Source organism: Sebastes fasciatus, chromosome 4 (genome assembly GCF_043250625.1).
Source record: "Sebastes fasciatus isolate fSebFas1 chromosome 4, fSebFas1.pri, whole genome shotgun sequence".
Classification (NCBI taxonomy): domain Eukaryota; kingdom Metazoa; phylum Chordata; class Actinopteri; order Perciformes; family Sebastidae; genus Sebastes; species Sebastes fasciatus.
In genome coordinates, this window is record NC_133798.1 from 2711973 (window position 1) to 2726012 (window position 14040).

The 14040-nt window shown below is 43.2% G+C and overlaps 1 protein-coding gene across 3 annotated transcripts in view; it reads left to right on the forward strand.

Moving 5' to 3' along the window:
• Positions 1-4333: 4333 nt before the first annotated feature.
• The window catches only part of LOC141765495 (C-Jun-amino-terminal kinase-interacting protein 1-like), a 34805-nt gene continuing 25098 nt past the window's right edge, over positions 4334-14040 (forward strand). The window contains exon 1 of one of the 3 annotated variants that reach the window (XM_074631496.1): positions 4334-4899. In XM_074631496.1, coding sequence (XP_074487597.1) covers positions 4828-4899 — 72 coding nt within the window. In that variant the 5' untranslated portion in view covers positions 4334-4827. The remainder of the gene's footprint in view (positions 4900-14040) is intronic. The other 2 variants (XM_074631495.1, XM_074631494.1) reach the window with 2 other exon arrangements.

Below are 14040 nucleotides of genomic sequence, written 5' to 3' on the forward strand. Positions count from 1 at the left end.
CAAACTCTGACCAAACGGTCAATCTAGGCAGCGCTGATCAAATATTAATCAGTATTCTGTTCCTGTAATGCCTATTTCTCTCCTCAGATGTTCTCAGAATCATCTTGTAGTGTACGGTTTAGCTGTAAAATGAGAAAGTTTATGACGCAGCCGCTATTGTTAAATCTGTTGAAGGAACGCCAAGTTCCGGTCACATGACCGGAGCACAGCCAATAGGAACGCTCTCTCAATGAACTGACCTGTGATTGGTCAAAGTCTCCCGTCACGGGCTAGATGTTCTAAAGCCTGAAAACAGAGCCATGAGGAGGAGCAGAAGTCTAGTTTTCTCTCAGAACACTTGAATTACAATATGCTGAAAGCAGTGGCGGCCGGCCAATAGAGGGCCACGGGGCCTGGCCCCACCCACCTTGAGCCACCAAAAAAAAAAAAAAAAAATTATAAAATTATTAATTCTAAAAATTCTAAAAATTGTCAATATGTGTGTTTTTGACCTATGGAATATACCCGTAATATTTGTAAAATAGGATAACTGCGCCAAATATCTGCTTTCCTCCTTGAACTCTCTGCTAGTGCACCTCTCAGCTGCTCTGCTGCACGTGCACTTTCTGGGGCCAAATGGATTTGGCCCAAGGAAGGCGGGTCTAATAAGCAGTACAGCCAATCACTGATTAAAGATATATGATTACAAGCATGAATGACATACAATTCATCCAATCAGCGCCGTAAAAAAGACTTCCGGGAGGGCCAAACTGATTTGGCCCATGGTGTGCGCGCGCACGTTCACGTGTGTCTCTCTCTGTTCTCGTCAGGGCTCATGTCAGTTCTCGCGTGATCTTGTCTTCTCGTCTCTCGCTTCTCTCCACTTCTCTTCTCTCACAGCCCATTTTAACGGCATGACAATGGAACAGCCAAGCACTAGTAGCGCTACTCTTGCAAGACTCAAAAATAAATGATAAAAATGTAACTGCAAAGTAGTAATGCGTTTTTGATACCTTTTTTTGCATTGAATCGTACTAGGATGTTTGTTGAAATTGATTGGCCCTACCCAAAAAAAAATCCACCAGCCGCCACTGGCTGAAAGGTTATTATGGATTTTTTCCCCAATGATGCCAAAAATATACTGACTACTGAAGCTTTAAGATGATAGAAGATAGAGCTTCTGGGTGATGGACAATATATGTTTTAGCTCAATTCTTGCACCACCATGAGCAAATATCTGAAGTAGAAACCTGTAGGAAAGTGGGCTATACATTTCTAGGGGGAAAAAATTTACCAGAATTGAATAAGACACTTGGCAATTTGTGTTTGGAAACTCAGACAAGTTATGAATTCCTATCTTGAGTGAAGTTGGTAAAAGGAACAGTGATGGCTGCATTTTTCATTTGTAGGTCAACACTGCATTTCTGGTTCACTGACAAAAAGTCTCATGTACGAAGCAAGCCCCCAGGAAGAGCGCCGGTCGTTGATCCCAATTTGTGTGGCCAAACGGCAGTACTACAACTTCCGTGTCCGTCACGTGATGGCATTGGGCTCAAAAATACTTCTTCCCATAGATTTACATTGGGAAAGAGACGTCTGTAACTCAGCAGATCATTTTTTTTAGGTGAATCAACTCCCCAGTATGAACTCTCTAATAGTCCTTATTTAAATCATTAGGTCCTAAAAGTTGTAAAACGCACTAATAGCTGAATCCAGAGTTATTTCCCTTCCTCTGTTCATGTGAATGAGACCCAGACCGTGGTTGGAGCACAAGCCGTGACGACGGCGTGACGTTGGGACCGCCGTGACCGAGTCATGTGACCGAGCGAACGCTACAGCGTAAATCCAATGGCCCCATTGGAAGCGGAAGATTGCTGGAAGATCCATCGAGCCATTTTGTCTTCAAGCGCCACTAAGCAACTTTCATAGGAATGAACGGGGACCTGCCTCCAACGCTGGATCCAGTTTTGTTGACTGACTGAACGACTGATATGTTAGCTGCTGCCTAGCTGCATAATTAAAGTTGATTAACGTTAAGCTGGCTGGTGGACTGAATGACTGAATGACTGACTGACTGACTGACTTCTTGGTTCTTGTTTTGCTGGGTAATCTTTTGTCTGACTAGTTTGTTGGCTGGTTGGTTGATTGGCTGAAAGACAATCATTCTTTAGCTTCTATATGGCTGACTGTTTGTTGTACTGGTTGGCTAGTTTATTGAAAGATGTGATTGTTTTATTGGCTGGCTGACTGACTGGTTTGATAAATTACTGGTTTGCTTGCTGTTTTATTGTCTGTCTTACAATTTTTCTCATTCCCTTTGGCTTAATTCTTGAATGAGAATTGTTGTTGTTGTTTTTTTCAAAACAATAAGTTCAAACCTCTGAACAAATAGCTTGTTGTTCATAACAGATTTACAATTTCTCATTAATTCAAGCAAATTGCATGTGTTTTGGCACACGTGCAAAAGAGTCAGTACAATAACCACTTGCACAGGTCTTGCTGATCAAAACTGATGAGTCGATTTTCAGTGAAATTGTCATGCTCTTCACAACTTCTACAGTAAAAAACAGTAAGAAAGAAGAAACATTAACTAACAGTATTTCATCATTTGATCCATCACATGTAAAATGATCGGTGTTTTTCCTTATCCGATGAGAGGGTCACACTTTAAAGGACAGAGGGTGTCGTATCCTGTACAGATTGTAAAACCCCCTGAGGTTAAGTTATGATTTGTGATTTTGGGCTATACAAATAAAATTGACTTGATTTGACTTGATCCGTTCAATTATCGAAATCTGTCATACATACATGTATATTCCATAAATATCTATTACATGGTGTTACATACTGTGAGGAGGTACAATTTGTTTGCATTACTTATTTTTGGCATGGATGTCATCTTGGGGTATAATCTTCTGTTTTCACTGTATATGACTTTATATGAAAGTTCAAAAGTGAATTTTATGTTTACAGAACATGTAATATATTGCCACACAAATATATTTACTCCATCCATTATCCGTAACCGATTATCCCATTTGGGGTTGCAGGGGTGCTGGAGCCAATCCCAGCTGACATTGGGTGAAGGCGGGCTACACCCTGGACAGGTCTCCAGACTATCACAGGGCTGACACATAGAGACAGACAACCATTCACGCTCACATTCACACCTACGGGACATTTAAAGTCAACAATGAACCTAACCTGCATGTCTTTGGACTGTGGGAGGAAACCTGAGAACCCGGAGAAAACCTACGCTAACACGGGGAAAACATGAAAACTCCTCACAGAAGGGGTCACAAGCCGGATTCCAACCTGCGACCCTCTTACTGTGAGGCGACAGTGCTAACCACTGCACCATCGTGCAGCCCAATATAATTTATGTACTGTATACATACAAATGGGCATATCCTTTTTCTGTGTACTACAGTGGGCCTATTGACTTTCAGTAAACTTTTACCTCTGTTGAAATGGGAATCTAAAAAGCTCCTTGCGATACACAACAGCAGTAAGGTAGACAGATCTGCCATTCTGATATAATACAGTAACAGTCAGTGTCAACAAAAAGTAGAACAAAACACAGATTTATATATAAGAAACATTTCCAGGTTGACTGCCATGGTGAAAACACGTCTAAACATTTTGACCAGTACGGCTCACACCGTGACAAAACAACTTTTCATTTTGGTGTTTTGGGTGAGTTACTACCTTTTGCAAACCTGCAATAGAGTTGTGATGTCCCAGGAAACAGCTGTGACAATTGCACTTACAGTTTAGAGAAAGTTAAGACTGTTTAGAAAAATGAGCCATGGCAATTGAGAAAACCTGTAAATGACTGATTGGTTTGTTGTTTCACTGGGTAACAGATTTGACTGTTTATTGGCTGAGTGACTGGTTTGCTAAATTGGTGGAAGACTGACTGGCTCACTGACTGGCTGGAATGTTAGCTAATATACATAGCTGGCAGACTAGTTGTTGGTTCACGGGTCATCTTTTGACTAGTTTGCTGGCTGGCTGGCTGGGTTGTTGGATAAATGGCCAAACGACTGGTTTGCTTGCTGGAAAGAGTGATTGACTGACTGTCTGAGTATCATGTTTATTGCTTGCTTGGATGGCTGTGGCTAGTGCTATGTAGCTACATGGTTTACTGGCTGCTTTGTTGGCTGATTGAATGACTGTTTGTTTGATTGGTTGGCTGGTCTGTCGCCATTGTCTCTCCATGGAATCACTGCTACTGTATAATCTTATTTAACTGGGTTACACATACACACACACTCATTCACTGTGTTTATTAGCCTTAAGTCAGAAAACACCACAGGCAGATGATGTCATGCCTTGCTCTGATTGGTTGGCCCTGACTTCCTCCTCCCCTTGTCTGTCCCTCTCTGCATCTCTGTCTCTCTCTCCACCCTGCCCTTCTTCTCTGTCAATCCTTGCTCATCTCTGTTCAACACCACCCACTTTCCTCACTCTCTCTGTCTCCCTCTTCCTTCCTCCTTCTGCTGCTCTACCTCTCCTCTCCTCTCCTCTATGTTCCACTGTGCTCCTGCCAGGAAGATGATGGTGGTGATGGTGATGATGATGATGTGACACCGTGGCCAGCCAATGATCACGCAAGGAGGGAGTGGAAGGGGTGTGTTCAGAGGCTGAGCTTGGATGTCATCGATGCTGAGGAGACCGCGGAGGAAGAAGGGGAAGAGAGGGAGGTAGAGGAGGGTGGGGGAGGCCTTGTCCGAGCCAAGGAGCACCGACGCTGGCTTAACAAACGAGGAGAAGAAGAGGAGGAGGAGGAAGAGGAGGAGGGAGGCGAAGCTGTCGCCTGTCAAAGGGGGATCAACCTGTGCTGTCATGGACAAGTATCGACCAAAGAGACCAACCACCCTGGCTCTGTTCCCACAGCTGCCACAAGCCGGCACCCAGGTAGGGAGGCTGCTGGGAGGATCCCCTGTTTTTCAAATGAGCTGGTCAGATTGGTTACAGTGTCTGAGTGTGTGTGTATGATCATGGGTTATCTTGTGTATAGAATGAGGCAGCAGTGGCATCAATACAAGGGTTACTGTGTGTGTGTGTGTGTGTGTGTGTGCGTGTGTTTGTGTGCGTGTGAGTGTGTGTGTATTTCCTGGGAGGATCCTGTCTTCACAATGAGACAGCATTGGCTAACTGTGTGTGTGTGTGTGTGTGTGTGTGTGTGTGTGTGTGCGTGTGTGTGTGCGCGCGCGCGCGCGTGTGTGTGTGTGTGTGTGTGCTAGCAGTGGGTCAGCTCTGATAATGTTTCAGCTGTAGCTGTGATAGGTTTCTGTTTTGTGGATCGGTGGCAATATTCTCTGCAAATACCTATAATGTATTTAGAATATCAATATTCATAAGTCAATCTACATCATGTAACAGACTGGTTTGTTTTTTCCAGCAGACCAACAGTAGGTGAGCAGCTAGGGGTTTCAGTGACTTGCTCAAGAACACTTTGACAGGACATAGTGGCTGTTGTGGGGATTGACCCGGATTGCGCTGTTAAAACAAGAGCCTCCAAGCTGTTCTGCCATCTTGTGAATATATACAAGTATATCTAAGCTCAAGGGGAGGTGGCAATTCAAACGGGATCAAAAAATATTTATCCCTTGCCATTGACTACCGTTCATATTTTTTCCCGAAATAAGGTCCCATGGTGTTCTACCGGAAGGGGCGTGACTTCAGCTCTCTATAGAAATACGGTATAGGTGGTATAGGTTGGTCAGGTATTATTTAACAAACAAGATGGTTGGCTAGTGTGGGTTTGGATCCAGTATAAAATTAGCTATGTTTAGCTTTCAACATTTGCAAGTAACTGAAGTTGTAAAAAACTAAATCTCAAACATCTGTAATCGCCTTTTGCTGGCTGAGAAGGCAGAAACATAACCCTAACCCTGAAAATGAGGTGAAACCCAGAAGATACGGTGTGGAATTTTAATTAAATCAGTAATATCCGATACATTGAAATAACAGTTGTAGCCACTGACTCTCACAGCATATATCACAAGCTACTAAGTAGCCTTTTAGCTGTTACAGGAATTGTGTTAATTAGCTATGTCTGACATAATCTGCCACTAGTGAAAGCAACGGTCAGAGATATAAGCTTTTATGAGATGTTAGCCTAGCAAAGGAACAAGATCTAAATTGGAAACTCAGAACCTAACCCTGGAAGGCGTTCCTATATTTCATTTATCCCTGATGAAATTACTAATTTCACATTATCAAAAATAGATCATCAGAAACTTTGCAAGGAGAATAAGAAAAAACATGGCGTAGCACCATGCTACTGCAGCACTCCACCCCTATGGGAACTTGTTGCAGCTCTAAGGCTGGATTAGTTCATTTGAATTACATTTAGTGGATTAACACAGGCTTGACTTGACACAGGTTATTAGAAAAGTTAGGTAGACAGCTAACACATTTCTGTTAGCAGTCAGGCTAACATTTTGTTAGCTTGTTTTGTTCATTCTTGGTTGAGTCTTTTGCTAACTAATATACGGTGACCAGACGTCCCGGTTTCAAGCTAACGTGTCCCGAGTCCCGACACATATCTGTAAAACACTCAAATGTCTCGGTTTTCAACAATCACTAACAAATTGTCCCAGTTTTCACCACAATTAAAATAATAATATTATACTTACATAGATGTTTATCATGTTCCACTCATTAATTAATTTGTGCGCATGATATAGGTATACAGAGAGCCAGCACAGCGCACCGCTGTACTCTTTATAGAGAGTGATGTTGTGCGCGGTCAAGCCACAATTACACACGGACGCAACATATGATATATGTTATGTTATATGTTATATGTTATATGTTATATGATAGATATATCATACAAGCTGGTAACATTTAGTGTAGTTTATGTGTTTATAGTTTGAGTGCTTATGTGCACATCAAACGTGTCGTTTTGATTAATTATTCTATACAGTTCCTTCTGCGCATCAACAGGCATTTCGCTCCTTTTATAACTCCCTCAGGACCGTCCGTTCCGTCTTTCACCTGGACGGTGTCTCCATCCTGGACAAAATGTCGTCTGAGCTCCACAATTTTAATTATAATATCCTGAGACGAAACAAGTTGAAAAATAATGTACGTAGGCCCAGACAACAATACGTTTCCTCTGAGGGAAACTCTCTACAGGACTCCCAAACTGTCAGTGGGTCATGAGGGGGATAGTTAAATGGGGTGGAAGTAGTGAATGTGATGAGTCATGGTTGTCACTCACAGCCTCTAATGCATCCCCCCTATAATAATGCCTTCTTTCTGATCGCACTCCGTGCTCAAATGCGCCACAGGTGCGCCAAGTTAGCCATCCTGATGAAAATGCCTATAGTGCATGCATATTAGCGCGTGCCCGTGGACGCGGGGTGCATGAACGTGCGGTACACTAAAGTTTCCCGGTTTGGGGGTTTGAAAATATGGTCACCCTAAAGTAATACCTTTATTAAGAGCCACAATTCTAACATAGCCTCTGGGCTGGCCGCTGTCTAATAATCTACAACAGCACTACTTAAAATTTGAACCCCTTGGTGATTTGAACAAAATCAAACAACTCATTTGTTATCATTCAAAAACATACAACTGTGTTTGAGTGCGTAATATGTCGTCATAACTCACGCATGCTCTGCGGGATTCAACTCGGCGGGTCAAGACATCTCCCCGGCGCTGGCTGGTCATTGCATTGCATTTCCTCCGGTGCACCTGCTCTAGGTCAGCTTGGAAAGGCCCAGGGTGAAGGTGGCTCGAGGCTCCAACCTCGCTGCTTCCTGGGGCTGTGCTCGCTACGCAGTACGCCCTCCCTCCCTGCGGGGAAGGACAGGGCTCCCAGCACGACCCTCAACCGGGGCAGACGTGACGCGTCGTCAGTGAGTGGGTCTGCAGGGATGTCGGCAACCCACCCATTGAAACACGGACCCTGTCTCGTTTACCATGCTTTGTAGGTGGGACCATTGCTGTGTTATCACCATTCATATACAACTAGACCACAACGTTCTTCATAGATCTAGCCTCTTCATTTTGCTCTCAAAGTGCACTAGATTGATGCATTCAACTTTACAAGGTACAAAACTTTCTTCCGGGGAGCATGCCCCCGGACCCTCTTACAGCATCCAAGGTCCACCCACCATAGCCTCGCAAAGTTTTGTGGGATCCTGTATTACATTATCCAAAACTGGATGTCCCCCCATTTCAAAATTCAGTCTGGCACTGCTGCTATGACAACATGTTGCATGCTAATGTGTTAACATAATGAGGAGGAGGGGACAGCTATGGCGAATGCTCTGTCGCCCCAGGTCCGGTGCTTGGTTCTGAGTAGTGTGGACAGGAGGTTGGCAGCAGAGGAGCGGAGGGAGCGGGAAGGAGTGTGATGGTGGAGCAGGTCGGTGAGGTAGGATGGGGCCAGGTTATGGAGGGCTTTGTAAGTGAGGAGAAGGAGTTTGAACTGGATGCGTTGTGGGACAGGGAGCCAGTGGAGGTTCTGGAGGACGGGGGTGATGTGATCACGGGACCAGGAATGGGTGAGCAGACGGGCAGCAGAGTTCTGGATATACTGGAGTTTATTGAGGACTTTGGATGATGAGCCGTAAAGAATGCTGTTGCAGTAGTCGATTCTGGATGTGATGAAAGCGTGGAACAAAGGTTCGGCAGCAGAGAAGGAGAGTGATGGGTGGAAACGAGCTATGTTTTTGAGGTGGAAAAAGCCAATCCTGGTGATGTGGTTGACGTGGTGTTCAAAGGAGAGCAGGATGTCGAAAATGACTCCAAGGATGCGGGTGTGAGGGGAGGGGAACATAGTGGAGTTGTCGATGGTGAGGTAGAAGTTGTGAGTGGTTTTGGTGAGTGATTTGGGACCGACGATGATCTGATTTGTCGCACTTGAGTTTGAGGAAGTTGATTTGCATCCATGATTTGATTTCAGTGAGACAGTTGGACAGAGTGGAATGAATAGCGGTGGTGAGGCATTTTGTGGAAATGTAGAGCTGGATGTCGTCGGCATTGCAGTGGAAGTGAAGGCCATCTCGGCGTATGATGTGACCAAGGGGAAGCAGGTAGATGATGAACAGAAGGGGACCAAGCACCGAACCCTGGGGGACGCCTTGGGACAGAGAAGCGGGGGAGGAGGTGCAGTTGTTGATGTTGATGAATTGTTTGTGAGATATGACTTTAGCCAGGAGAGGGCAGTGCCGGTGATGTTGAGGAAGGATTCAAGGCGGGAGAGGAGAACGGTGCGGTTGATGGTGTCGAAAGCTGCAGTGAGGTCAAGGAGGATGAGGATGTTGAGGTGACCAGAGTCTGAGGAGAGGAGGAGGTCATTGGTAACTTTGAGGAGGGCTGCTTCCGTGCTGTGTTGTGAGCGGAAACCGGATTGAAATGGTTCATACAGGTCGTTGGAGATGATGTCAGGTGAAAATACACCAGCTAAATCATGTGTACATCACAGTCCATATGTGAAATGCCATTAATTCTGAAGAGGAAATCTGTAGTTGTGGTTTTCACGCTACATGACTGACCGGCGACAAGAAGTCACACAATACAAGATCTTTCACTGGAGGAATCCCCGTTGAGTATGTCTGGTCTCCGTTTTGTCAGAAAAACATGCACGAGAAGTGACGGGCGTTGTCATGTTTGTTGGCACACATATTCCAACATGTTCTCATCCCTACTCATCATGTACTGATGCTTTGTCAGACCCAATGGCATCACTTTTGGTCTCAGTAAACACATGCTTAAAGTTGTGAATTAAACAATCACTTGCTTAGGTTCAGGCTATAAAACCACTATAGTTAGGTTTAGGAAAGAACTAAATAGTTGTGCTTAAAACTGCTACGTTTATACAGTGAAAATGACACTGAACGTTGTGAACACGGGACACGAACGAACACCTGATTTTAACGCACATGTTTGTTGGACCCATCCACCTCCCCTCCCACCCGTCCTGTGTCTCTTTTGCTCTTTAAACTACGTCACTACAGCACTTTGCCTGAACGTTTAATATTGACGTGGATGGGTTTACATTGTAGTTGAAAAGCCCGGTGCGTTTCTTACCGACGCTAAAGGGTGTCTTGTGCGTTGGGATCTAACGCCGACAGTCGTGACAAAGGGTCAGTATTTGACACCCTGGGAAGGAGAACGGGCTGCATATTCACATAATAGTCTGTATCCACACGTCTTTAGTATTCCACCTATAGATCCAACTCAGTCTCACGGGAAGGTGTATAAATAGTCCGACATTACAAGGACATTCCACGTGTCATGAGGACGCATTTTAGGCATTTCGCATGTCATTTGTACGCTGGGTTTACAACAAAACCACTTAGTTAGGTTTAGGAAAAATGTCATGGTTGGGCTTAAAATAAGTACGTAAACTAAGTAAAAATTTGAACACGTCTTATCATTGCTGCTACTGACATACTTCCGGGTCATATCACTCCGTTAGGAACCTTCCTGAGCAAAAAGGACTATTCGACCGCAACAGGGGTAAGATTAGACCACCAGCTGTGTCAATCAACTCACCTGGCACTGCTCTCATGAGCCTTCCCTATACTACACCTCTCTCTCTCTCTTGAATGCCAACCATGCCCGCCTAAACAGTGCTGTTTTGATTATATGGAAACGTTCTTGCATTTAGTTTTATTTAAATTTATTTGCCACATGTTTAGAGAAAGAACAGCCAGAAATGGCTACAGTAGGAGGGACCAATGCAAGGATAAATTCCCGGACACTGTAGGTGCAGTAACAGTAATGCAGGACAGATGTCACATACAGTAAAGGGCTTCTCCCAGACTGTGGTAAACATAAGGAGAGGATAAAGCTGACACAGCTTGAACAATAAAATTCCCACAGAGCAGCAAATGTTCTACCTCCTGGTCCAGCTTCTAATAAAATAGTCCTGTCCTCAGTTTGAATGTTATTGGTTAAGACACTTAGGCTGTCTCAGTCATTGTTCTTGTGTAAATGTTTTAAGTTGGATTGAAACATCCATGTTCACCAATAATATATATTGGCATTGGCATTCCTGAGCAGAAGCAAATAAAATATACATGTAATTACATATTCATGTCTACTTATGAAACCCAATCAAAATGCTATTGGTATCAGCTCATGAACAGCCAGTGTAGTATTGATCATCTCCTCAGTCCACGTGTCATCAGACACATTGCATCTATTAATCAAACGGGCTGTAAAGTGATTAGCGGTGTGATTGGCTGCTGTAATCTGTGTCCTCACCAATCTGTCCTGTTTGCCAGCTGGACCTGCCCCAGGAGCTGGCTTAGACTAAAAACACTCAGTATCACAAAACATGTATGACTGTAAGCCCAGATGCTCACTGACTCTTGATATAGCAATGTAATTATTATTAAGATAATCTTTATTCTTGGCCAATTTTAGCAATGGTGCATTCACATGCTGAAATCTGAGATATGAACATTTTGCTTCTGACTTTGCTTTGCTGTGGAAAATTCAAACCCTGTATACACACAATAAGCAACCATGGACATGGTGTAAAGGAGATTGTGAATTTGACAGATCCATGCATTACCCATACAGTGTGGTGGTGTGATGCTTTTTGACATATGCCCAGTGGGCTATACCTTTGGGTCTGAGAAGTGAAGCCAATGCTGAAGTGCCTTAAAGGTCCCATATCGTGCTCATTTTCAGGTTCATACTTGTATTTTGTGTTTCTAATAGAACATGTTTACATGCTGTAATGTAAAAAAACAACAACTTTATTTTCCTCATACTGTCTGCCTGAATATGCCTGCATTCACCCTCTGTCTGAAACGTTCCGTTTTAGTGTATTTCAATGGAATTGTAACAGAATTGTGTTGCTAGGCAACAGCTTGGGTCCATGTTTACTTCCTGTCAGCTGATGTTATTTAAATACACTGCAACAGGAAATAAACTGGGACACATTTAGAATATTTACGTTTAAAACCGTGTAATGGTGTAGATATTGTATATTTGTGACATCACAAATGGACAGAAATCCAAACGGCTTGTTTCAAACGCACAATTTCTGAATACGGGGTTTGTGGGTATTTCTCCATATATTTAGCGTTTTGATAGTTTAACAGTATTTATAAAACACTTAAACCTGCTTTATAATATAAAATACATGAAAATCTCACTTTTTACAATATGGGACCTTTAAACTTACATTCTATCTAATAGCCAGCAGGGGGCGAATCCTCTGGTTGTATAGAAGTCTACCTTTCACTTAATATATTACCTCAGTAAACATTGTAAACATGCGTTTATGGTCTCAATCTCTAGTTTCAAGTCTTTTTCAATACAGCATGATGTTCATTTAGTAAATGATGGTCCCATTTAGAATCAGATAGACCATAAAGCAGGGGATACTTTAGGGCGGGGCTACCTTGTGATTGACAGGTCGCTACCACAACGTTGCCCGGTCTGAGAGTTGTCCGTGTTTTCTTCTTACAACTTTAACCCTTTCACAGTGTGTTTCCACTTCATAAGAGTTAATTATAACCTTTTTTGGTCGCCTAAAAATGTCTTATTCAGCGTTTGGTTGTACTTAGCTCCACCCTCTCGTGTCACTTCTGGTTGCAAAAAAACAACATGGCGACAGCCAAAATGCTGAACTTGAGGCTTTAAAACGGCAGTCCACAAACCAACGGGTGATGTCACGGTGACTACGTCCACTTCTTATATACATGCCCTTTCCCTTATTTCTCCAGTGTGCATGAGGTTTGACGGCCTACGGCGAGGATGAGGAGGAGGGTGCTACAGCTGATGGAGCACACGGCTGAGGCTCAGGAAGGGAACCACTTTGAAATAAGTGATCTAATATAATAAATAAAGCAGCACTCTGTAGCTTCTGGCGACTGGCTGCCTCCATGCTGTTTACTGCTGTTAACAGAGCAAGAGGGGAGGTAGTTGAGTCAGCATCACAGGCAGCCACATTGATCTGTTATGTCTGTCCGAACATCATTTTAAATTCACTTTGAATGGGCGGAGTCCAGTTTCTGGGCAGGGCAAATAACAGATTTCTATATGCCACGAAGTGAGTCAAACCTGTCCGACTTGGTCTCCAATCTGTTAGCCTATAAGACCTCCTCAGTTTGTTTTGGTAACACGGTGATGGCTGTTAGACCGGTGAGGAGGTTGTTAGGGCAGTGCACACTATACTGCAGTGCTTTTAGTCAGATGTACCCCCACAGCCCTGTCAGATTAACTCAACCCCTCATCCACACCACCCATCATGTTTCAGATGGGTTAATTTGAGCTGATTTTAATTAAGGGTTAAAGTAAATTAGTTTTTCACGATCACTTTGGCTCATTTTTCGAAACAGTCTTAAAGGTCCCATATTGTAAATAGTGACATTTTCATGGCTTTTATATTATAAAGACGGTTTAAGTGCTATATAGATACTGTTAAAGCATCGAAACGCTTAATCCACAGAGAAATACACACAGCCCGTATTGAAAGACTGAGCTTTTGAAACAAGCCGTTAGGATTTCTGTCCATTTGTGATGTCACAAATCTACAATATTAAGACCATTACACGGTTTTAAACGTAAATATTCTAAATGTGTCCCAGTTTATTTCCTGTTGCAGTGTATGTGAATAACATCAGCTGACGGGACGTAAACATGGACCCAAACTGTTGCCTAGCAATACAATTCTTTTGCAATTCCATTGAAAAGTACTAAAACTGAGAGTTTCATACAGACGGTAATAATACAGCTATATCCAAGCACACAGTATGAGGAAAATAAAGGTTTTTTTAAACATTACAGCATGTAAACATGTTCTAGTAGAAACATAAAATACAAGTATGAACCTGAAAATGAGCACGATGTGTCCCCTTTAACATTTCTATAAACTCTAAGTGTAATTGTCACAACTGTTTGATGGGACATCGCAACTCTATTGCATGTCTGCAAAAGGTAGTAACTCACCCAAAACACTTCATTCATGCTTCAAAAGCTAGTTATTGTGTCAACTGGCCAACGCCACCAAAATGAAAAGTGCAGTTGGTCAAAATGTTTAGATGATGTTTCACCACAGCAGCCAACTGGGAA